Consider the following 26,476-nt stretch of genomic DNA (forward strand, 5'->3'; position numbering starts at 1 on the left):
CCACCTCTCTAACCAACCTTAGTGGTCTGTCACTGGTCTATACGCATTTCCCATGTGGGCTGTATAGTTATTTGTTGCTTTTAGTGTCTATAAAGACAATTCCAGCATTAGTGGGGGTTAACACAACAAACTTCCCATTAACTATCTAATGCAGTTGCACTACGAAAAGTGACACCATGCATCGTTTTTTTTTTTCAATTGCGCGAGTTCCAATCTAAATCCTTTCCAAATAAAAGAACAATAACTGACAAAAGGCCTTAAGACACAGCAAAGATGAAGAACGTCCCATTGCTGTAAATACAGTAAATGCAATCTATTTTCATTTATATTGGATTAAAGTGCCGTCACATTTTTATTGTTTTTCTATTTTATTTAGCAAAATTGAAAAGGAGTGAATTACACATTGGTTGGTTCTGCAGTGTTATTAAATGGTCAAACTAAGCATGGTATAATGGGCGTGAAGCGAAAAGTTTTAATCTTAGCCTCCCCTGTGTCGCTGTAACATCAGCGCTCACGCAGGTTGCGCCGACAAGACATCAGCTGATCCAACGAGTTTGCGAAAAGCAAGGGGTGCGTAAAAAAGAATATGTTTCCGTCTCTCGCTATCCAATGAGCTTCCTCCGCTTGCAGACTAAGCTAGGGGGGCAGTAGTGAGACGTCTGAGATAAAACTAGATTAAAAACTGCTTTAACTTACCACAAAACGGGGGACTTCACGGTGGAGTGACTGGCCATCACATCTCCAGGCAAGCGTTAGGCTTGGGCTGGGTAAATGTAATGTACTGAACAGGGACGTTTTAGCACTCTCGTTGTTCCCAGGTCTTAGGGAAATAAGAAGTGGTGAACAGCCTGCCCATATTTTCCCGTTTTTGTGCTGGAGAGAGAAACCTGGAAGGAACATATTCCGTTTCACATAGCCTACATCGATCTTCGGTCATCTTATGTGTTTGCATTATCTCCTCCGAACGTTCTCTGATTTTAAATGAGTATCTCAGGTTTAAGTCGTTAACGAAGTCGCTTGATAGGGCAAATAACTGAACAGACAAATATTTTCAATAAAGTTAAATTGTCCTTAGAGGGCGATCATCTACCATGGAGAACGCTCACACAAAGACTGTTGAAGAAGTTTTTAGCTATTTCAACGTCAACGAGAGCACGGGACTTTCTCTAGACCAGGTGAAAAAGCAAAGGGAAAGATGGGGTCCGAATGGTAGGTGAGCTGTTTTTGGTTTTACCATTTACTGATGGGGAACAGTCCACTGGCATGAGCTCTGTATTTCTGAGACACAACGCTCAACTAATCATATTTTAGGCTTCAGTAACCGGCATTTATGGATCGGTAGAGAAATTGCTGACGTCATTATTCCCGTGTTTTCCTTCTTTTCTGGCTCATTAACCGGCGCTTATGTAACAGTGTGTAAGATTGTTTATTTGACAGCGGTGTGATTTCAATCGTATTAGCTGTACCCGTGTGCCAGTCAGATTTCGCTTACGGTTTGTCAAGGTGAACCGGATTGGGAGGCCTTTGTATTATTTATTTATTTATTTATTTAACCAAATAACAAGTTGGAGGGTCCTGAGATATGGATTGCTTTCAGGTGTAGGCTGTTGCGTGACGTGAGCTGTTGTATTAGAACAGTCAGCATGCTTTGGACTGCTGATAGTGGCTTTGAGCGAGACTTATTTTAAAATTGTCGTAAAATAATGCAATGTCAAACTCACGTGTAAGCAAAATCTGAATTACCCTCTGCGTTGTCCTGAATATCAGACGTTCTCCATAACTTGAATATAGATGTTGCGTGTTAACGCGCACTTTATGCTCGTGTGGAAAATTTATTGTTTGTCGAAGTATCGCTGTGTTGACCATTCTTTCCTCTTTATCTTGCAAACCCTTGACTGGCCCGTGTGCAGAGTTACCAGCTGAAGAAGGTAAATTACCAGCTAATTTGAAGTTAAATTCGTTAAATGAGAAGCTCTGCTCTCGGTTGATTCTAACCATTACTGTCATTCCACAGGAAAATCGTTATGGGAACTTGTTATTGAACAGTTTGAAGACTTGCTCGTGCGAATTCTTCTGCTTGCAGCCTGTATATCATTTGTAAGTATGTTGCCTCACGAATATTGCTTGAAATATATACATTAACGATGTCTCTGATTTATGTGTTTTGACATGCAAGTCTTGTCTTGTACGGAATCCTTTAATTCGACAATTATTCAAAAACCTAACTGAAATAAATGGTTTTCTTTGACGGTTAATATAGCTTTTTTTTTTTACTTCGGTTAAACCAGCTTCTAAGAATTAATTGAGATACTGGAGTGCAAAATAGCAGGGAAAGTGTAGACACTCGCAAGCACTTTGTGTCTGCGTATCTTGTCGTATGTAGCACTCACAGTCCGAAGGGCTGCACACCTTCGGAATGGTGACAACAGCATTCATCTGGATCAAGTGTCTGTCACCATCTGTCCGAACAAGACGTCAGAGTTGGTCCCTGCCGTCTTGCACTGAAGTACTAAGACTCTTCTATGAACTGAATAGTCCGCTGTCGCAATAAGTGGTTTAAACGATGAAACGGGGGCTCGGGGTTACTGCTTTTGCAAAGTAGCAGCGGGCATTTATTTCAAAATAATAATCAGCTTCTACTGTTTTGCTAGAAGACATACGTCTGTTATCGTTTAATAGAGCTAAGACGCGACATGCTGACAAATCACAAGATGTGCTAAAATCTCCATATTATTTCTGTTAGGTCGTCCCTGTGACGTTCCGCTGCTGCACAAAGAGGCAGACTGGGTACAAATCTACATATTCTATCCGATGTTTGTAACATCATCGATAAGAGGAAGATATGTATAGTATCATTCAGAGTGATTTACATAGCTCCAGACTAAGTAACTGTGTCCCAAGCTTATACTGGTTGTTCCAGAGTAAATGCACATATCTGAGGAAATGTTGGCTGGCTTGGGAAGCAGTATGCCCGTGGAGTGATAAGGAGGTGTTTGAGTCTGCTGTTTGACAGCTCCGGTGCGATAAACTGAAGGAGGAGGCATCACTGCTGGCTAAATTTGGCCTCTGACCTTCTCAGAGAGGCCACCATTCGCTATGATCAGGCCTTTTATTCCTTAGCCACTGCTCCTCAGGCAAGTCTGTAGATGCTCCGGGAATCTAGGTGAGAGCACAGAAGATTACGAGTATCTGAATTTGTTGTTAATGAATTTGTACTGGATGGAAGAGCTCACGTTTTGTGACTTGTAGAACGCACTCTGCTGTGGGGAGCTGGTAGACTTGGACCAGTAGAGTTGTGGGTAATTTTACAGACATCTTTAGCAGATTCTTATTTTGAATCATTTCTATCCTTTAATTTTGGAAGAGTTTTAATTAATAATTACTCAGAATATTTTTGTTTGTTTGTTATGGTGTAGTTTTTATGACTGCATAATAAACTTATGGAATGTCTTTTGGATTTCTCCACAACACTGGGATTTCACTATGAGTAAAGGTTTCAGGTATTAGTTGAGCATTATGTATTGGTCCAGTATGTTTTCCCAGCACAATATTCCGAGATGATATGGGACATTCAGTATCATAAAACTGTACTGTGTTATGTATCTGTTTAATAAGTGTTTAACAGGACTGCATCTAAATTGTGGTTCAGATTACACGTAAAACAATAGAAATTAGAGGGGAAAAAAACATGCTTGATGCCTCAGTTTTATTGTTGGAGAGGTCCTCAGTTTCAAAAACAGAAATGCCTTTAACTGTAGCCCTTTGGTTCAGTGTCCCACAATATTTTAGTGTTCCGACCGCGAGGATCAGCACACTCTTCATAATCTGACTTCTGAGAGCGTCGGCTGGGTGGGTTGTGATTTTATTACTGCATAAATTTAACTGACCCGTTCACTTCACAACAGGATTGGGTTGGCCCCCAAGTATGCTTACCTTGGATGAAAGTTCATTAAGGCTTCATTGTCGTATTTGTTAGTTTGTTTTTTTAACTGTCTAGCTAACCAGCCACTAAGAGTCTTCGTGACCATGCCATGGTTCTATATTAGAGCACCATCTAGAGGTGGATACAATGTATACACAGTATGTGTGTGTGTGTGTGTGTGTGTGTGTGTATGGGATTTAACTTATTCAGTTGGATGCCTCTTAATAGCCAGATGTAACACGTATTTCCAAGATAACGCGATGCGACTACGCAAAAAGCTGAGCAACGCAAAAGATAAGTAGTGAGCAATACTCTCTATTGAGTTGTCCTCACAGGTTGCGAGCGACAACGAACATACAGCGAAACGTCGTCCAGCAGCTCAAAATTCCTCGCTCTGTCCCTGTTTCAATGACGTGTTGCACTGCAAACCTGTCTCTGAAGTACTACCATTGGCCAACCGAACCATTTGCTCATTCAAGTTTTTCTTGCGCGTCGGACCGCGATGTAAAACGCAAGCAGTTAGGAGAGCTTACCTTGTTACGTCGCAGCCAGTTCGCTTGTTTGTCACGTGGTAGGAAGCACTGCAATGAAACATTCAACCCGTTTGCAAGTTATTGCCACCAGGGGTCGCTTCTCTTTGTGCCCCACCCGGTTCGGGCAAGCTCAAGTGTTCAGAGCCAGATGAGCGGAGTATGTAATTTAACATTCAGTTTTCGTTCCTTGAGAAAAACCTTGACAGTTATGCACAGGGCATGAAAGGATTGATGCTAGCTGTACACTGCACGAACTTAAGTCTTGGCAACTGCAAACAACTTTCATTTCATGATGTTCTGTCTAAAAATCCTGAGTCAGGACGTTCAGACTACACAGTTGCAACCTACTGGATCATACACTGCGATCATACACTGTCAGGTAACTCCCGTGAAGCCGTGACTGTGTCAGGTCACTGATCCACGCTACACTAGGGAAATGCTGAAAGAACAAGAAGCTGAATTCTTGTGTGTAAATATAAGTGGGTTCGTGACCTGATCATAATTGCGCACGCACTCAAGGGGCATAAACCAAATTTTTTGAGATGTCGGAAAATAATTAGGACATCCCGTCAGTCGGAATGGCGGTTTATTCGTGCATCCTTCATCCATTAGCGAAGTGTATGTGCAGACAAGGGGATTTAGCCTGAAAACCTAGGATTTCCTTTAGATCATGGGAGTAGAGTCCTGTAGTTTATGTGCAGAGCTAAAGTCCACCACGAATGACACGCAGAGGTAGAGGACGACTAATCTGAACGTATTCGTGGCCGGATCGTGTGGCGTTTGAATCACTGACAAGAAAACTCGTGGGTTGTCATTAAGTTATAGCCCGTGAAGCTGTTGGTTTCCTTTTGAGATCAACCAAACAGCAGTATGCCACTTACTCTCATGACAGAGAAGTAAAAATCAGAAACCTTAATACAAAGTGATACTTAGGTAAATATTAGGAGAAAGCGATGAATAGGTTTAGCAAAGGTTCAGACTACTGTATTGTAAATTTTAATGAATTTTCACATTTCTTTCAACATATTGCAGACAATACCCTCCATTCATCATAATTAATCCTATGTGTTAAATGTGAAATAGGCTAGTTCAGCCATCATTGTATGAATCTGTATTGAAGTCTGGCAACCAGTTTGAGTTGTACCCATTTTTAAGGAAAGGGTCATCATAGTGAGATTGATTGATTGGCTCATGACAGATGCATGGTTTAATACAGCATTTCTGCAGGCAGGGATGAGTGATCCCCTCTGTACTGCACTGCGTGGCATTGTCCAAACCTTTTGTCACGGCTTCAATGACCCGTGTGTAACATTTTAAACCTGTCAAATGGGGTTGCAACGAGAAATGCTTGTTGAAGTGTTTGAAGCTGGAACTGGTACAAACACCAATATTTTACTTCCAAAAGACACCATATTCTCAGTATGACATCTTGGCATGACCCTCTGTCCATGTGCCAATTTTCTCACAAAGCAAACAAACAGCTCTGCATACATAGTGGTGACTGGCTCTGAATCATTTATGTCTGGCCCTGTAAAATCCCAAACCAAACATTTACTGCTTGTCAAGTTGGTTGTTCTGCTTTCAATTTCTTAAAAAAAGAGAGAAATAAGTCTTTGTATATATGCAAATAAGTTGTTACTGATTGTGAATATTGAGTGGGAAAATGGTCATGGTTTAGTGACTGGCCTGTGTTCTCTTTTCTTGGTCACCAGGTTTTGGCTTGGTTTGAGGAGGGAGAGGAGACCATCACTGCATTTGTGGAGCCTTTTGTCATCTTACTCATTCTTATAGCCAATGCCATCGTAGGTGTGTGGCAGGTAAGCAAGCTTATGCATATATTAAACAGGTCATTCCATGTCAAATCAGATCTCAGATTTTGTTCAAAGTTAGTCTATATAATGTTTTGGCCCCAAAACTGAGGCCTGTAAAATATTTTTGTTCAATTCCAATGTTTTTATATTTTTTTGGCCCTTGATATCTTTTCATTTTTACTCTGAAAAACGCCTTATCTGGGAGGCCATGTTTGGGCATTAGTATATTGACAAGTATTGTTCCTAGCCTCACCAAACTTTGCAGGATGGAAGACAAACATGTTCTCAGTATGACTGAACCATTAAAAGTTTGTACTGCATGCCTATTGATTTTCTATAATGCCCTAGATTTGGGGACATAGCGCAAAATTCCTAAACTAGGGTAATATTGAGGGTATTATAAACCCATTTTTGTACCCAAATGGTATCAATCATTATTTTATCTTCAAATACAATCTTTTATCAATTTTGTGCCAATATTTTAGGTCTCTACCACTAATGGACAGGAAGTTATCAAGAATATAACAAGGCGTGGTAGCATTTTTCGGTCATTTTCATAGGACCAAAATGGTATGTGGGGTAGATAATAGGAACATGAAAATGTACATGGAAATTGCTTGATGTGTGATTATTAAGTGCCAAAAACGAAATAATATCAAGGGCTGAAAAAATATTAAAACATAGAATTTGAACAGAAATATTTTACAGGCCTTGGTTTTGGGACCCATTCATGATATAGACAAGGTTCGAACAAAATCTGAGACAGTGCTGCAACAACCTTATCTGATTTGACTCGGAATGACCCATTTTACATGTGTATATATATATATATATATATATATATATATATGTGTGTGTGTGTGTACGTTAACTTTTATTAGACATTAGTATTAATTTTGTTAGTGGTGATTTTAAATAGTTCCATGTTCCATTTACCTGGTATCAGTGTCCTGAGTGAAGAGTGGTTGGAGCAGAGGACTCATTATTCCCCAGTGGGCAGTTCTGCAGTGCTGATTGTAGGGTGCAAGGGTACCTAGGTATATGAGATGGCTCTAGAAACATAATGAAGTACCAATGAGAAGAATTTGTATTATTGGATAGTCTTTGCTACATGTGTTCATACATAGTGATTTGACAACAGAAATAAAAAATATATTTTAGACTCAGCACTGGTGGATTTTTAGGCTGCCACAGAATCTTTTTGGACAGGGAACTCTACAGGAAAAAGAGTGTGAATACATTGAGACTGAATTTGATCTTTAATTGGGGTCTGGTGTGAACTGCGTGTTTTGGAAAAAGCACTATTGTTTTTCAATAGATGCTTCACATCACGCCTGTGTCTGTCCAGTCCATGGTGCTATGGTTACACAGCATGATGATCATAAGACGTTCCACTCCTTCCTTCCTGTCTGTAATAGACAGAAGAGAACTTTGAACTGGATGGAACAGCATGAAATGTTGACAAGTAGAAATGGTTAAAAGTCAGTGCAATTCATGTGTTTTGTTAAGGGATTTTCTTTTTAAATCTCTGTGTGTACATGAGGATTGTTTGATAGTTGATGGTTCATCTGGCAACACCATTTAGCAATCCATCATTTGTCTGTGTTCCTTTAGTCTATGTATTTAGTCCTCCATAAGTTTCTGCACGAGAGAGGCTTGTTGTGGGGTGGGTAGAAAAAATTTATCCTCCTCAATGTGCACCATCCTTAGTTGTCAGATCTTTTTAAAACTGCTGTGCATAACTAGTGCATATTATGAATGCAAAAGGTCAGACTGTCAACGGAATATTTAATAGATATGTTTGCCAGCATATACAGGGAGGGAGGGAGGGATAATATTTTCATAACTGTGGGGAAAAAAAACTATAGTTGTCTTTTCAGAGGAAATTATTTGTCTGCAACACCCTGTTGTCATATACAGGCCTCACCTTATCAGGCAGTGACATCACAGAGCGTGTCACAGAGCAGCCTGTAACAGGGCAGCAAATAAGGAGCTCTCTCCTCTGCCAGACCTGCCACCTTGTCTTACTACTGTCACAGGCACAAGGCACATGTAGACAACACTTGAGTACTCTGAGCTTCCGGTCGCCCCCAAATCATTTCAGCAACACAATGATATCACGCTCGCATTCAAGTCCTCACTAGCATACAATGCACCAGGCCTCTCCTGCCAGACTGCATCCACACGCTTAAGGAAATGTTTATGCTGCCATTTGGTTGCAGTTATAACTCGCCACTGTTGATGTTGTCTTCCTTTGACGTTTTATCAGACTTATTTTTTCCACAGGTGCAAATTCAAACATTGTTTCCCCCAAAGCATTTATGTTTTAAAATAAATGATTGTTATTGCACATTGTTGAACCCCCCAATTTAAAGGTGTACTAATGTGTTTCCCTGCAGAACACATGATATGTTTTTTCTTTTTCTTGGAAGGAGCGTAATGCTGAGAATGCCATTGAGGCTCTTAAGGAGTATGAGCCTGAGATGGGAAAGGTGTACAGGCAGGACAGAAAGACTGTCCAGAGGATCAAGGCCAAAGACATTGTCCCTGGAGACATCGTGGAGGTTGCAGGTGAGACTACATGGCCTTCCATTCAGAGCAGGGGTAAAACAGCATGATCTTATGTTTTATTCCTCTGAGTAGGACCAGTTATACTTGTTAAGCATTGTCGCAAAATGTTTGGTGTATTTATATAATATTAAAATGTCTATTTTTAGGTATTTTGATATATTAATCCTATCATATTGAACAGAGATAATGTTTAAGTGTTTTCCCAAATTTTTCCAGATAACTTACCTATTTCAATGAACACTGATTGCATTTTTTTTTACAGAAAATTTTAAAAACTGGCAGGTATTAACTGAAGTAGATAAGCTGCTGTTATGTGACCCAGGTGTCAGAGCAGTGGTTCTGATCCTGGCACTGTAAGGTTCGTTAGTGCTGCTACACCTGAGCTTGTTTATGTGGTGACAGACTCTTGGAAGTGCAGTGAGAGTGGAGTGTTTGTGGGTGCTCTTATTGGCTCAGAGTTCTGTTGGTCTGGGTGTGTGAGGAGTTTAGGGGGGGACTTCATCGCCCGCCTGTCTCTCTAAGCATGTCCCACACTCGTCAAAACTGCCACTCATCCTCCAGCCTCACAGCTCTCCCATCTGAGAGCAGCGTTTTCAGTGTGGTCTACAGAAACAAAATCCACAAAACAAAGAAAAAGAGACTTTTGAAACATCAGGATATCAGCTCTGTTACAAAGAGCAAATTCTTTTCAAATATTTGTAGATTTTTCCTCCAACATGATATAAAATTGACTTCTTAATGTGTAATATCTTAATAGGTTATCCTAATGTGGGGGGTCAGGCCGGACATCATCCCCGGGCATGTGAGGGTCCTCGGGCAGCTATCACGATATGCGGTTTAACCCTAAGCTGTGGAGGTGGTGGTGTTTTTTAAATGCATAGTGGTGAGGGTTATTTTTGGATTGGATAAGCCGTCTAGGTTATGGAATGTCTTATTTTTAGCTCTCAGTGACAATAGTGAAGATGACAGGTGCCCTCCCCCACCCCGGTCTGCAGTATTGTCCATGAGATGAGGACTGCAAAGTCACCTTGAGAAGGTACCAGACTGAGCGGAGCCGTGTTTCATAATCACTGCATTAGACCTAATAGTTTGAATATGTAACTAAAAAAGATGAGTTGTTTTCATGAGTCTCTGTGTGGGGTTTTTCTTTGTACTCTCTCAGGTCTTTATATTGATGTGGGCTTAAGACATAATGTAATTCATATTTTATGAGATCATTACAGGGTCGTGTGTATGTGCGTGTATGACAAAGAGGGAGAGACAGAGACAGTGAGAGAGACAGAGAGAGGGAGGGAAGGAGAACGAGAGATTACAATTAGTTAAAGCTGTCAAACCTTATGTTCCATACTTTGCAAAAGCAAATGTTATGAAATCCACTTAAAATTATATAAAATCTATGTTTTTTTTTCCATTGAGCATTTTACAATTCAGAGTTTCCTATTTGCACAGCACAGCATTCAGTCACAGATCAATAAACACACTAGATTTTGCATTTATAATTAAGAATAATAAGAACTCTACAGGTTGTGGATACCAACTGTAAGCATATATGTGAATATCAACTGTTTAACTCTGGAGATTATTTCATAATGTAAAATCTTGTGCTGGCGGTGTCTGTTACTTGCTGCACACTGGGTGGAATAATGCAGTCAGCAGCAGTGGTTGCTGTGGTGGATGCTGGGACAAGCCTGGCTGTGAACAGAATTTAAAAGGCTGACAACGTTGCTCTGCTTTCTTATCAGACACCCTCTGTACCGCACAGCAAGGGCTCAGTTCAGACTGCACAAGACTGCCTCTCAGTCTGCCCAGTGAGGGAAAGACTCTGATATCAAAATACAAGCAGCATAAAAGGATCAGCATGAGACATATAAAGTCTTAATCCATGTGATAAAATGCATCACTATGAACACGTCACTCCTCAACTGTAGATGTTGTGTCTCCTACTTATCTACATTACTCACACATAACACAAATAGCTACTGCACTAATGTTAAGTTAATGATGTGCATCCTACATCAGAACATGTCGTTAAGATGTTTGTGTGTATATTACTGTGCTTAAGTATGTCTGCTGAGCTAGGAGGTGAAAGGTGCCCCCCACCCTCCAGCTGTCATGAAATTAGCATGCTGGGATAACGTAGCTTTTGATTTGTCAGGGGCACACTTAGTGGGAGGGTCTCTCAGCTGCCCGGAGAGATGGCCTTGTAAGGAAGATGGCTGTGTTTTAAGACTCCTAGCCCAGCATTTTTAAACCACACTCTGGTACCCTTCCCATCAGCACCTTAGCTAGCCTGGGATTCCAGACACCAGCAGTGGCATTCTGCTGGACCTGGCAACCGTCTCTTGTCACTTTGCAGAATTGCAGCAAGTGGCCAGTAGGCAGCCAGGTGTTTGATGCCCCCAGCCTGTCCTATACAGCCAAATTTAGATAAAAGACAATGCACAAGCCAACTGCCATATGTTAGTGACACAGTTTGTTTGCTCCTATACTGCACATGTACACATTTTTTGTTTTCCCCCTGCCCAATGCAAAGTAATAAACAGGGCCCCTCAGTCCACTGCTTAGCCTGTATTGGTTGGCCTTTGCCTACCTAGTCAGCTTGGGCATTTGGCAAATCTTGCCATGGCAGTCTTGGATGTGCATGCCAGCCTATTGTGAACTATTTGCTTGTGGGTGATGGTTTGTGTTGACAGACGTGAGTGAAAGGGCAGACCTGTTAGCCTGGCCCTGAACTCGCATTAAAGAGGAATCGGCAACAAGTGAAATGTGACCTTACTCTGAAGGGAAAGTGGCAGCTACTGTAGAGTTGTGTAAAGCTGTCGTTAGTGCCTTTAAGTGTCTGTCGGAGCCGTCCTGCCCGCCCTCCTGAGCCTCTGTTTTGGGTGGAATGTGATTGCCTGCCTGTAAAATGGATTTTGGCCGAAGGCTGTCTGAGAGACTAACAGTTAGTGTGGTGGATTACCTTCTGGCGTTATGCTATTTCTCTCATGTTAGCGACAGAATAGATTGGCTTCAGTAAGAGGTAATTTATTAAAAAGAAAAATCCCTTGGCACATTTGTTGCATAATAATATTGTTTCTTGTTGAACAATTAGCTGCTGTAAAATGGCTTATCTAGCTAGTTTCAGTATTGTCAATATTGTCCTAGTTTTAAATTATTTTTAGGGGGTGAACCACCAAAGGTGCTGTGGCTCATCAGTGTGAAGAACACATTACAGAACAACATTCCCCTGCATTCTCCTCTACCTCCTCTACTGTTTAGAAAACTTTCTCAGCAGGACTGACTTGTAACACGAAAAAATCATGACGTTTAGCATATACGTGAAGTGGAGCATGCTAATAACTGGCCCTACAGGAATAGGGATTGACCATTATGATAGTCTGGACTGGAGACTAGAGGGTTTACCTGAGAAGTTTAAAAAAAAAAAAAAGGTTGGAGAGCTTTGGTATAGCGTAAAACTTTGCACATATATGACACTCCATTCATTTTGGCAATGTTTTGATAGGGGACAATGCCACAGTAGTCACTTAAGTTTTAAAAAACATTCAAATGAGCCTCAGGTCCAACTGACACAAATATAGCATGTATGGCTAATTAGTATGTCAGTTGCTAAACTGTCTGTGTGTGTGTGTGTTTATATACAAATACACAAGCTATTTTTAGATTAAGTGATTTTAACTGTTTGAATTACAGTTGTGTGTTGATTGTCAATGCCTGGGTCATTCCATTTTCCTTGTTGATGGCTTGTAACCCCAACAGTTCCTCAGAGTTTTACCTGTTACAGTTTCAGTAACACACCTGGCCTGTGTAACATGCTGTCTGTGATTCTGATGTGTGTTCACTGCCTCCTGCCCAGTCTACTGTACTTAGCACAGTGTTTATGTCTGTGGTTCCCATAAACACACTCAGCCTTCCTGGTATGTGGTTTATTTCATACATCACCTGATGGATCTCTGTATTGCACATAATTGCAAAAAAGTATGTAAATATAGTGTAACCATAGCTGCAAGTACAGGAGTGTTCTAAACATTTTCCTGATCAACACCTCATACTGGCTGAATAACACAGTTTTCACAGTCCATTTTCACAGTCTGGTCTGAGACGTACTCTCATGCTAAACCTTTCCAGGATGTTTCTACTCCATCAGTAAAATGGTTCAGGATTCTTTGGAATGTTCAGTACTACAGCACCAGTGATTGGATGAATGGCACAGAACGCTTGTAAACACAGAACTTGTAAACTTTCTCTAAGATCTATGTAAAGTTTCAGTTCATTGGAGAAATGGCATGGGAGTTATGGGAATTTTTAGTAATTCCTTACAGTGTTGTAGTGCCACCTAGGGGCCTGGTTCACCCAGACTTGGCATGCTGAGTTACATTCATGTAGAGGACACCTGGATCACGTTTTGTAACAGTGTCACAGTATGCATGTGTCTATAAGAGGGACTGAGAGGGAAAAAAAAAAAAGACAGTACCCACCAAAAGTTGTTTGTGCTGGCTGTGTCTTCTGGACTAAAACAATGCCCGTTCCCATAATATGTGATAAAGACTGCACTGATGAAATTTTGTGGTGTGGTCAGATAAACAACATAAAGGAAATGTCATTTAAACATTCTGAATGAAAGTCAAAATAGTGGAATATATTGTGTGCTGGGACTAACCTGGACTGTGGGAGATGTCTTGGTCTCAAGCCAAGACATGAGGACGTTTGCTCTCTGAGTGGGGCCAGGCTGTAGTAAACTATGGATGATAACATTCTGTGTGCTGGTTTCATTGTGGATGCAGTTCTTGATTTAGACAGCTGAAAGATCTGACTGAGCTCAGTTAATTCTTTCTGAGAATAGCTGCAAAGGTCTCCTCTCACTGGTTTGGTTGCCGCGAGCGCTGTCAAATCCTGGCAGTGTGGCAGCTAGTAAATCCATTTCAGTGAAATAAGGTGGTGTGCACGTATGTGCTGATAGCTGCCAAGTCCTTGGTACGGCCATTGTTGTCATTCACCCTCAATTTTTAATGCCATTTGTGTGCGCAGTGTGCTTTCACTGGTTTTCAGTGACAGAAACCCTGGCGACATAAGCCAGTCACAGAGTGACTTTTCATTAATCTCGTTGTTATGATTTTTTTTTCCCCCTTTGCACTGAAAAATTGTTGGGCCATATTTGAAAGTGCTGTAAAAGGGGAGGAGCAGGCTGACACCCACTGGCATGATTGACAGCTCGATGGAATGAAGTCCTGTAACACTTCCTGAGTGGTGGAGGCAGAGGGTAACAGCTGTTCTCTTGTGTGTCCACATTTAAACCTGATCACTGCATTGGGGAACATAATGAAATAGTTTTCCCATTTTTGGCTCTGTCCATTGTTGCTCTCAGGCTATTTTCCTCTCCTTCCCCCCACCAAGGGCACAGGCCCCGCAGATTAGTTTACATGTCTGCTCTTTCCCGAAAAGGGAATTGTGACTCTTGCTTTTTTTTTTTCTTTTTTTTTTCTCAGTAATTTGCTAATTTGCTGTTCTTGTTGGGGGCGCCAGTTCAACTCTTCTCATGGTTCCTAGATATCTTCACATCACAGTCCTTGTTTAAATGTTATGTGATGATCTGTTTGTCTGAACTGTTTAGCCTCTTTCCCCCTTTTTTTCCACTTGCTCTGTAGGATGGCAGACGACTCCAGCTGCTGCCCTACACTGATGTGTATCCCATGTTTGTATGTGTATCCCATACAAACTCATTCCTCTCTCTATCATGTAAAAATGTCCAGGTTCATGTATCTTATTCCTAAGAATCAGTGGATTGTGACTGCAGTAGTAATGGTCATGTATGGATATTTAATGAATAAGATGAAGAATATCTTTAACTGTTTGTTAAACACTGAAAGAATGTATTTCATGAATGAGTAAGATGACAGCATCTCGTTAGATGTTTCATATGTTCTTGTTAAAACACTAAGGAGATTTAAGCATGGATCTTTAAAAACCCTGTTACGCATGTTAACTGAGCCATCTTACTCCTCCCGTGGAACCATTTCCCCTGCGTCAAGTGTTTATTTACAAATAGGAAGTTGGACAGGATTTCCCAGAACCAAAATGTTGCCCAGATGAACAGAGTCCTTTGGGACTGCCTGTACAGCCACAGTGTGCATCATGTTGTCTTTCTTCTGCTCTGCCTTCCCCCCCATCCCTCCATCCCTATCATTCTCAACCCTCTCTATCCTTTGTTGCTCTATGGCTACAGAAGGGTTTTATGACACTAGTGTGTGTGTGTGTGTTTTTGTGTCATCAGAGTTTTTCTGTTTAGACTTTGTCATATGACTCTGAAACAGTCATTTGCCAAAAGCATGGGCTTATCCCTCGTCTTTTGCTCTGTCTTGAGGTAATTGACCATTTAAGGTATTCATGGTGAATTTTACTAGCAGGGCAGAGGATGTTGGAGCACGTTTAAAGGGGAAAGCACCAGAGGAACATTTGTCCTCCTTTGTTTTCATTGGTTTTCTTCTTTCCATCTCCCTCCTTCTGTACTGGCGGTCTGAAAAACCCCTTGGACACTTTTTATAAAAAATAAAAAAATTTTAGGCAGTTAGGCAGCTATGATAATGTCCCACCACGAGATTTTGATGTCATCTGTACTTGCCCACCATGCACAAACATATCTGCAAAAACATGTTTTTTTCTTCATCAATGCTATTGAATCCTTGAAAGCTGAGATTCGCAAATGTTGTGAAATTTTGAGGAATCAGTAAACCATTCAGAGGCTCATGTGTGAAAATTTGTTCTTAAAAAATGTATTTTTATAAAACATAGTTTCACTTTGACTTTACTTTGACTTTGGCTGGGTGGAGCTGTGTTGTACCAGTCTGACCTTGAGGACTGATTTTAAAACAAAAACATGCGCATGCTTTGGTTAACTGTGTACATAGGTCAAGCCAGGGTGATCTCATGTGCAATGGTAGGGTGGGTACCGACCATTCAAATATAGATGTAAGAGTTTTTTTTTCCCACTGATGAATAATTGTATATATTTTCTGTTGTTTTCTCTTGTTTTTACTGACTCCTTCCTTGTTTTGTGTTTACCTAGTGGGAGACAAGGTTCCGGCAGACATCCGTCTTAGTTCAATCAAATCCACCACCTTGAGAGTAGACCAGTCCATCCTTACCGGTAAAAAAGCCTTATCTTTTTCTTTTAATATCTACATTCACAGTCTTAGAACTTCCTGTCCCCAAACATCTACAGTTGACACATCAATATTTCCCCCAAACAGTTCTTTTAGTCTGAAGACTAAACCAGTAGTTACAGACAGGATCAAAATGGTCAGTAATGTTTTCTTAGGGCTCATCAGATACAAAACACCCCTGAACAGAGCTTCACAGTACTGCAGTTGGCTGTGATGCTGAACTACATTGTGTCAGGGGATTTGTTTGCAAATTGTCAGCGCTTTGTTTTGCACTTGCAGGTGAATCAGTCTCTGTCATTAAGCACACTGACCCTGTTCCTGACCCCCGTGCTGTCAATCAGGACAAAAAGAACATGCTGTTCTCTGTGAGTACTGCCACTGCCCCTTTTCCATCTGCGACCTGTCCATCCGATTTCATTTCATATCAACCAAATATAAACTCAACGGGTATTTTTCAGGGCACCAACATCGCGGCTGGCAAGGCCGTGGGCGTGGTTGTGGCGACCGGGGTGAACACGGAGATCGGTAAGATCCGTGACGAGATGGCCTCCACGGAGCAGGAGAAGACGCCCCTTCAGCAGAAGCTGGACGAGTTTGGCGAGCAGCTGTCCAAGGTCATCTCCCTCATCTGCATCGCCGTGTGGATCATCAACATCGGCCACTTCAACGACCCCGTGCACGGCGGATCCTGGATCCGCGGCGCTATTTATTACTTCAAGATCGCCGTCGCCTTGGCAGTCGCCGCCATCCCAGAAGGTTTGCCCGCTGTCATCACTACCTGCCTGGCGCTGGGCACGCGCCGAATGGCCAAAAAGAACGCTATCGTCCGCTCCCTGCCCTCCGTGGAGACCCTGGGCTGCACCTCTGTCATCTGCTCTGACAAGACCGGAACCCTCACCACCAATCAGATGTCAGTGTGCAGGGTGAGGCTGCAGGGCCTGATGGCCTATACTCTGCCTGGGGATCAGTGGGGTTTAGTCTAATGAGTAGGGTTGAGTGGTCATTCCCCCTAACTGGAGATTCATCAGTTTGGCCAAGAGAGAGTCCCACTTCATCTCCTCTGCAGTCTTTTCTTAGCTTGTCATATGAATGAAGTCATAGTTGGGTCTCCAAAATGGTAACTTTGTGGAATGGATAAAAGCTCGGCGAGCAGCCTTCTTTTTGCCACTCAGAAAAATTGATCAGGTAGCCTCTCTTGAGTATGTTTTAATGTTCCCATCCCAAGCAGGCTCTAACAATTTGTCACATCTCAGGCTCGTCATCTTCCCTGTCTGTTAGGAACTCTGTTACTAACCGCACTGAAAGAAAACAAAAACATGTTTACCAAAACAAAAACACAATTAACTTGTCATTCTGTTGTGAGTAATGAGGGCGTCCCTTTGGCCAGAGGAGAGAGAATGATAACCCTAAGTCATGAAACGTAAGTCAGGTGATTTACAGTGTAATGCACAGCAGGTGAAAATGCAGAGCAGATATTCCAACCGCGGATTCTTGCCCCGTCATGAGCCCAAGAAGGTGTTAGCCTCTGGTGTCAGGTGAACTCCCCCTCCAAGCATCTGTCACTTCGAGTAACTTGCCATCCTATATTAGCCCCTTATCTGAGACAGCAGGAGACACTGACTACAGTTCTGAAACACGCTGTCTGGGCAGGCATGTCTTTGCATGTCTCTCTGCTGGGCGAGGTCCTCCTGCAGAACAATGGAGATCCCTTTACCCTGACTCCTCTGAGAGCTGGGGAGAGTTGCTAGGTGTGCCTGCAGTGAGAGAACTCTTCAGAGACAGAGTAGATGAGTGAGGGCTTTCATAGAGACATGCTGCCACCTGCAGTCAGTTACCCGTCTCACAGCCAAATCTGGATCCAGTCTCATTAGTTGATGTGAGGAGGCTTTCGAACAAAGCTACATTGCTTTGATAATAGTGATGCAACAAAATGTGATGAAGTAACCATGGAGATTACTTAATTGTGGAAGTCATTCGTCTTGGTTACAGACAAAAGTGTTTTAATAGAATTTGCTGTGTGTTTGTCACAGATGTTCATCATTGACAAAGCAGAAGGGGAGAGCTGCACTTTGAACGAGTTCACTGTCTCTGGATCTACATACGCTCCTGAAGGAGACATGTGAGTTCTTCCTTAAACTTGTATCTTCAAAGCACACAGCGTGTCATCATAAAACTGCTGAACTATAGTTTTAAACAGTATTTAACTGTCTTGATTGATGTGCAGATTTCAAGATAACAGAGTGGTGAAATGCTCTCAGTATGATGCTCTTGTGGAGGTGGCCACCATCTGTGCCCTGTGTAACGACTCCTCCCTGGACTATAATGAGGTACGTCTCCCCGGGGGACCACTCACAGCTCCCTGCTGTGGTTATGGCAAATGTTTTTGACAAGTTCATCAAAGTATGTGGGCAATGTTTTCTCTGCATGTCAGTGGATGTCTAACCATAACTCAAGCATACATGTAGAGTCACCATATTCTCACCAAGGAAACAGAGATATTCTTCACCAAATCTTTCCTACACAGAATTTTCTCTGTAAAATAGGTTGTTTATTGCCATAAGAGGATTTTGTTTGTTTGTTTTTTTAATTTGGTTTTGGCCAAATAAAATCCATTGATGGGTTTTATAACTTTTATAACTTATTCACAAACATTATGGGCCTGGGTTATTGAGGCCTCAACTAAAAACGTATTATTTAAGCTTATGCCAAAGTGGTAGCGTGGTGAATGATCGACTGTGTCTGGGTTACTTACAGTCTAAAGGCGTTTATGAGAAGGTGGGTGAAGCTACAGAGACAGCTCTGACCTGTCTGGTGGAGAAGATGAATGTTTTTGACACGGATGTCAGGAGTCTGTCCAAGATCGAGAGAGCCAACGCCTGCAACTCAGTGAGTCACGACCGTACTGCCCTGTGCTATTTACAGCAGGTTCACTTTGTTTGTGTCGTGACCACTGTTTGAGTGGTCCTCTTTTCACCCACTCTTTTAACCACTGCCAATGAGCCAAACAGTGGTCGGAATGTTCTGATACTCTAATCGTTAAACACAGCGGAAACAAAACTGGAGAGCTGGCTGTGTCTGTTTTTTCTAAAGGAACATGTTTTTGCGACAGGTGATCAAACAGCTGATGAAGAAGGAGTTCACCCTGGAGTTCTCCAGAGACAGAAAGTCCATGTCTGTGTACTGCACCCCCAATAAGTCCAAGTCCTCTATAGGCAAGATGTTTGTCAAGGTGAAAATCCCCCCTCTGCCTCCTTCTCTGTCAATGACATTTTTTAAAATTCTATCAGTTCTTCACCTTTATTGTCATGCTGTTGGGCCTGTAGTTGGCCATTGTTTGAGCCATTTTGTTAGTTCTATGTAGGCTCTCTTATCCAGAGAAACTTAAAGAAAAAGATTGCTTCAGTCGCTGAAACAAGCAGAAGGGTCTGCGAGCACAAATATGCAGACAGATGACTTTAACACAATTCCTGTGATATGAAACTAAGCTGGGTTCAGTCTCTTGGCAAAACGCACAGACGAAAGACCATGGATCATACAAAACACTGACAATATACACAACAATAAAGCAAACATATATACAGAGTACAGTGTACGTGGTGCAAACTCACAGTAGTGCTGTGATTGTAAAATAGCAAGCGAGTTACATGATAAACACTAGCTTTGAAAAGCAGACGCAGCCTGGACACTGGGAGGAATAGTGAAGTTACATTGTAATCCAGGTTCTCCCTCCACCTCATTATACACATTCCACATATGATAATATGATGTCATTAATGACAGGTGATGTACAGACCCTGTTTGACATTCAGCAGCCCTGGGACAGTATGCAGAACTGTCTCAAACCAACAAATCAAACATCCTCACTTATTAATTCCAGACTGCAATGTAACCTCATATTCCCTGCTGTATGTAGACTGTCTTGTTGACTGTACAGACGAGAGACAAAAAGGTGGTCAGTATGCCTGTGTTTCTGTGTGGGATCACAGCAGATCTGCAGGCTTTTACAGGGCCTATATGAGACAGTTTTCCATCCTCATCAGACCGCAGAGTAGTAGGAGGAATCAAAGTCAGATCTGTTTACTGATTAAGATGAAAAGCGTGATAAAACCTCAGAGAGAAACAGTTTTCCGCTTGATGAAATATTTTGTTTGTAAACATAGTGTGTGGGAGATGAAAGTGCAGCAAGACTGTGTTGTCTAGTAAAAGTAGATTTAAAAGTAGAGGGGTAGTCTAGTCAAAACCAAGAACTGAAGCTAGCCTTCTGCGTAGATTGCGGTATGTGTCAAAGGCCTCCTGCTAGAGACAGTTAGACTGTGTAGAGGTCACCTCTGTGCAGACCAGGCTAGAGACATGTACAGTGCGGAAGAGCACGTGTAGCAAAAAGAGCAACACACAAGAGCATGTCTAAGAGACATTGCATGTGATAAGTATATCTGGCTATCTCCATTGTGCTAGCCTAGCTGTGTTTTCCTACAAGGAGGCTAAGGAGGGAAGGCTGCTGGTGAAGACACAGCTAACTTCCACTGTGTTACCACCACACCACCAGACAATAAGAGTGACCAGTCCAGTAAATGTGCATAAGTGCCCCATTCCTTTTAATGCTTACCAGTCACTCTTAGGATGGCTTGACTGTGTCTGCGTGAAACATAAGTAAATGAATGAACAGGTAAACTCATGTTTATATGTAGAGTATTATTATCAAACTATGTATCTGTCCCAGGGTGCTCCGGAGGGTGTGATTGACAGATGCACCTACGTGCGCATGGGAAGCAACAGAGTGCCGATGTCTCAGGGAATCAAGGACAAGATCATGTCCGTGATCCGGGAATACGGGACGGGGCGAGACACACTGCGCTGTCTCGCTCTGGCGACCCGTGACAACCCGCCAAAGAAGGAAGACATGGTTCTGGTGGACACGGTTCGCTTCATGGAGTATGAGGTGAGTATCAGTTTCCCTACAGTTCACCTCTGTAATATATGGGCCAGTGGATGAAATACTAGATTTGGTTCTGAATTCTTTGTGTTGTGTATGTTGTGGGTGATTTGTCTATGGATTGGAGCTTGTGGATGCAATTTATAACTTATTGGCAAAGAGGAGGAAAGGGAGCACCCAAAAAACTGCAAAAATACATGAAGGTTGTTTCCATTGCACAGTCAGACAGATCAGGGTCAGGGCTTTAATGAATCCTTGGGAAAATTCCAGGAAAATGTGTGTCATCATGTTGTCGGTTTAAAATAAAATGTCCATGTGTTACATCTGCATGTCTGAGATGCAAAATCTGTGTAGTCCGTACAGTAGTCCAAACTGTGTCATAGTAGTCCCCCGCGTTTTTCTACGCTCTGTTTACTTTAATAATCACTAAACACACCACCACAGAGACACAGCCTTGCACTCTTGTACCTTCTCTACTTCATAATTTTATTTCATGGCAGAATGGCACCTTCTTGCTCGAGGAGACCATGAAATCAATCATAAAACTGTCTTTTCATATGGGGATATGCACAGTCGTGTGTTAACTCTACACATTTGGACTGAGTGATGTAATCTTGACTAACCATATTCGCTCGTCTGGCCTGCAGTCCGACCTGACGTTTGTGGGTTGCGTGGGCATGCTGGACCCTCCCAGGACAGAGGTTGCAGCATCCATCAAACTATGCCGCCAGGCGGGCATCCGAGTCATCATGATCACCGGCGACAACAAGGGTACGGCCGTTGCCATCTGCCGTCGCATCGGCATCTTCTCTGAGGATGACGATGTCCACCGCATGGCCTTCACCGGACGCGAGTTCGACGACCTCTCGCCCCAAGCCCAACGGGATGCTGTCACGGCCGCCCGGTGCTTCGCCCGAGTCGAGCCCTCCCACAAATCCAAAATTGTGGAGTTCCTGCAGGGCTTCGATGAGATCACTGCCATGGTAACTGTCCCCGCCTCCACAGCGCAAGTCAAGTTATTATTGAAACTTTGGTGCCAATGGAATATTGTACATGTGTTGCTGCACCTCCTCATGTTTCGTGATGCCCACGCCATGCCAGTGTTCCATGCCATCTGATCTTATGGGTTTTCTCTCTCTCTCTCTGTCTCTGCTAAGACAGGAGATGGCGTGAACGACGCCCCTGCTCTAAAGAAAGCAGAGATTGGCATCGCTATGGGCTCTGGCACTGCCGTGGCCAAGACAGCCTCGGAGATGGTCCTCGCTGACGACAACTTTGCTTCCATTGTGGCAGCCGTGGAGGAGGGCAGAGCCATCTACAACAACATGAAACAGTTCATCCGATACCTCATCTCCTCCAACGTCGGAGAGGTCGTCTGGTCAGTTTGATGTTGCGTGTTAACTGGTCTGTTCTGGAACACAGTAACATTTCCAAAACAGTCAATGAATAACAACAGTTTTCAGTTGCTCTTCTTAGGTTCTATAACAATGCTCATTGCTAAATTCATAGCTCTTGAAAAACCAGATGTAAAATTAGAGTCTAGCTTAGATTTATGTAATTCCTGTCCTGGTGGTGTTTTCCCTCTTGCAGTATCTTCCTGACTGCCGCCCTGGGTTTCCCTGAGGCACTGATCCCAGTTCAGCTGCTCTGGGTGAATCTGGTGACAGACGGCCTTCCTGCCACTGCTCTGGGCTTCAACCCCCCTGACCTCGACATCATGAACAAGCCCCCACGCAACGCCAAGGAGCCCCTCATCTCCGGCTGGCTCTTCTTCAGATACCTAGCCATCGGCTGTGAGACTTTTTTCACTGATTAACCATGACAGAGCTCCCAGTTGGGTAGATAAAGACTGTCTGTAATGTTACCTTCAACCTGGAATGGCAGGGCTTGCTTTAATAACCTACGTTTGTTTTAAACGTAATTAAATCGTGTAATTGGTGTTTTTTGGCCTTGTGTCTCACAGGCTATGTCGGTGCAGCCACTGTGGGAGCTGCAGCCTGGTGGTTTGTTTCTGCTGACGATGGTCCAATGGTCACACTGTATCAGCTGGTGAGAAGCCTGCTACACAGTGGGGTTTTTTTCCCAAACACATTCACTAGATCAAGTCACATGGTTCCACTGATCTCCAGTTCCATCACTTCATTAATGTAGTGATATCATGTTTCATAACCAAGGTGACATGCATTAACAAAGTGTCACCAGTGAGCAGTTGATGAATATAAGGGCCCTCTTGTCAAAGCTTTCTGCTCCATACCATACACTTCCCCATATCTCACTTTTGGTGTTGGTTTAAGCGGGTTACTTTGAGAGACAGATTGCAGGCAAAGATTTCTCCTGTAAAAATATGAGTGAATGAGAAGACCTAGAGTGGAGCATCACTTTTTTCAACATTTATTCTCAATCAGTCTGTTCTTCCTGATTTCACCAGCAAAGGAAGAGGATGTTGTTCTGGTGACCTGTGTGCTGTTGCAAGTGTTTATTTCCAGTGTAAAACTGACAGATGTTTTGTTTTTCTTTCTCAGAGCCACTTCCTGCAGTGTGCCCCTGACAACCCTGACTTCCAGGACCTGGAGTGTCATGTCTTTGAGTCGCCCTACCCCATGACCATGGCCCTGTCTGTACTGGTCACCATTGAGATGTGCAACGCCCTCAACAGGTCAGCTTTCACCAGGGACGGAAATGTTCTCTCATCATCCAACAAGATCCCAGACTGTCTCGTGTGTTTGGGCAAAAAAAACGTTCAATGTATCTCTGACCATTACAATATTGTTGGGGTTACAAAGTAAGAATAAATGTGAAGGTGTTGCATTGTGATGTGTTTTCGGTCCACCTGTTCCATGCTGCTCCTCTCTCACGTTGTCTGGTTTGTTGCTGTGTCCATGATCTCCAGCCTGTCGGAGAACCAGTCCCTGGTGCGGATGCCGCCTTGGGAGAACATTTGGCTGCTGGGGGCCATCTGCCTGTCCATGTCCCTGCATTTCCTCATCCTCTACGTGGAGCCATTGCCAGTGAGAATGCTTCTCCCATAATATCTTTACATAGGGAGTGTGTATGTCTGTAGTTTGGGAGAGCGAAGAACAGAACTTGCAGTGTGAATCAGATAGTCCGTCAAACTTAAGATCAGTGTGGGGATGTTATTCATTAAGAGGCGCTGTGATAACTGATAACTGTGAAATCTGAACTGACTGCATAACCTCATGGTATGTAGCTCTGAAAAATGATTACTTACTGCATTGAGAGGGAAAAATCAGACCAGATTTAGATATATAATCTCATAGAGATCACATTTAACGTGACTGCGATATTCACTGCAGTTTTGGAATTGGTCGAGTACACTCTACTCTACAGTTAAGTTATTGTGATACGGTTTCACTCAAGAGTTGCAGTATGCAGTATACATCAACATATGTGGACTCTTCCAATCTCAGTGTTATCATTTTCAGAATACTGAGAGATGTAAACACCATAATGACATGTTCGTGTTTCAGTTGACAATCCACATGCCTGGCATAGGAACGGCCACAGCCTCTATCACAGTCAGACGACTGTCTTAATGCACCCGTGGACAATAACCTCGTTATTCTGTGCATGACCAGTGATACTTTTTGTCTCTCCCTCTCTCCACTTTTTACACACGTGTACACACACACACACACACACACAACACAAACCCCTCTCTCTCTTTCTCGCTTACACACACACATGTGCCTTCTGTCGACAGGTCATCTTCCAGATCACTCCTCTGAGTTTTGCCCAGTGGCTGATGGTGCTGAAGATCTCCATGCCAGTTATCCTACTGGACGAGCTGCTCAAGTTCGTCGCACGCAACTACCTTGAACCTGGTAAAGGGCTGGAGAAAGGCCCGGAGAGCAATGACTGGTCTTTCTCTGCATGCACTCAGGGCGTCTCCTGGACTTTTGTGCTCGTCACGCTACCCCTAGTGTTCTGGGTGTACAGCACAGACACTAACATGGACGGCGCGTTGTCATCCTCCTGACTGACACGAGGCCTGGAGTTACACTAACACTCACTATCTAATAATGAAATGAAAGAAAAAATTAAACCCCACTCACACGCACATAAAATTTAGGAACCACACTGGCTACGGCCAGGGCAGTGTTTCTTTTTGGATTTATAAGCTGATCTGTGTGCTGTTTTTCTGAGCTGAATATTAGTTCTCTTATGTTTTATTTCATATCCAAATGTTTGTTTTCTCCTCTGCGGTCATATTTAAAAACACAGTTGTGTAATGTAGAGATGCAACGCTGTTTTATTGAGTTGTTGAGAACTGCTGCAGTACCATGGTGGTTTTTAGTATTGTGTCGGGAGGTTTGGAAGACTGAATGTGTATTTATGTTGTCCCCAAAATGATGCCTGATCAGCAAACTGCATGCTCTCATCATGAATTACGTCAGTTCCATTCCTTGTTTAATGGATTTGCCTTACTGGCCCAGTACTGTTTATATTTATTTGTTTGGTCAGTTCATTTCTGTTCTGCCTCAGGCAGAACATAGCGTGACCTCACCATCTCTACTCGGCATTTGGTTTGTTCGCAGGGCACTTTGATCAACATTGTGATCAATCAGCTTTTGGGGTTCCAGTTTTGTTTAACCTGCATAGAATGTAAAAAGGCTATTTTAAATCTTTTGTTTTTTCCCCTCTTAGCTTTAGACATTTGTGGTTTCAGTTTTCTACGTGGGAGGAAGAGAACTTGTTTGTGATATCTTCTTCGTTTGGTTTATTTGCGACACTTCTGACTCTTCTCCTTGAAAATGTCGACTTGAACGCATGATATTGCTGTTGTGTTAAAATTCTGTAATTTTCGGACCTAAACAAGCCCATGTAACTACTGTGTGGATATATACGTGCACATGCTGTAATTGTGTGTATAGGTGTAATGCAGCTGATGAGTTGCAGTAATTGAGCACAAGTTATGATGTGGGTACTAGCCCTTAATGAATGCACTTTAAATGTCTCAATTAAAAGCCAAGTATTCCCGGACTGAATGCACAGGCCCCCTCTCATAGGGCGTACAAATGAAAACTGTCATTTATATTTAGGCACTGTTTCAAGGACAGCCCTGGGGTAGTTATGGTTCTAAACTCTATTGAGTAGAGAATGTAATTATGCACAAAAAAAACAACCCTGACATGTACTAATACTTTGGGTGCTTCACAAAAAGCATGCATTTCTTTTTTTTTTTTTTTTTTTTTTAAATGTAACTCTTATTTCTTACAGTGCCCTCCAGCTGCTCCCTTCAGAGAGTGAGGAATACTTTAACTGCATGATCCTTTTTAATTCTGATTTAATTCAATTGGTTATACTCTCACACACAATGGCACACACACACACTCCTCTGAGGCCCTGAGACAGAACTGCCTGTTGTCTGGGTATCATGCGTGACAGCCTCAGTGTTATACTGTTATAAGTGGTTAGTGTTTGAAAAAGGCATTACTGTGGACAGAAAGGAGTGAGGTTTAACACAGGACGCGTAACTCTGTCAGGACTGTACACACCAGGACCCATGGGATGTCCTTTTTCTTTTA

At 42.6% G+C, this 26,476-nt stretch overlaps 1 protein-coding gene across 1 annotated transcript; it reads left to right on the forward strand.

Moving 5' to 3' along the window:
* Positions 1-1,091: 1,091 nt before the first annotated feature.
* Positions 1,092-24,927, forward strand: atp2a2a (ATPase sarcoplasmic/endoplasmic reticulum Ca2+ transporting 2a). Its single transcript, XM_030767653.1, has 20 exons — positions 1,092-1,209; positions 1,911-1,928; positions 2,015-2,097; positions 6,168-6,272; positions 8,699-8,837; positions 15,901-15,981; positions 16,277-16,362; positions 16,456-16,920; positions 18,028-18,116; positions 18,222-18,324; positions 18,752-18,883; positions 19,107-19,226; positions 20,718-20,936; positions 21,578-21,913; positions 22,088-22,308; positions 22,521-22,723; positions 22,894-22,979; positions 23,453-23,586; positions 23,821-23,938; positions 24,652-24,927. The coding sequence occupies exons 1-20, from the start codon at positions 1,092-1,094 to the stop codon at positions 24,925-24,927; spliced, it is 3,132 nt and encodes a 1,043-aa protein (XP_030623513.1).
* Positions 24,928-26,476: the final 1,549 nt, after the last annotated feature.

This window comes from Chanos chanos, chromosome 1 (genome assembly GCF_902362185.1).
Source record: "Chanos chanos chromosome 1, fChaCha1.1, whole genome shotgun sequence".
Lineage (NCBI taxonomy): Eukaryota > Metazoa > Chordata > Actinopteri > Gonorynchiformes > Chanidae > Chanos > Chanos chanos.

Excerpts from the sequence above, each read along its gene's own strand:
- atp2a2a (XM_030767653.1), top strand. The coding sequence starts at position 1,092 with ATGGAGAACGCTCACACAAAGACTGTTGAAGAAGTTTTTAGCTATTTC. Across the intron at positions 15,982-16,276 it reads AGACCAGTCCATCCTTACCG|GTGAATCAGTCTCTGTCATT; the intron begins GTAAAAAAGCCT and ends TTGCACTTGCAG. Across the intron at positions 19,227-20,717 it reads TAGGCAAGATGTTTGTCAAG|GGTGCTCCGGAGGGTGTGAT; the intron begins GTGAAAATCCCC and ends TATCTGTCCCAG.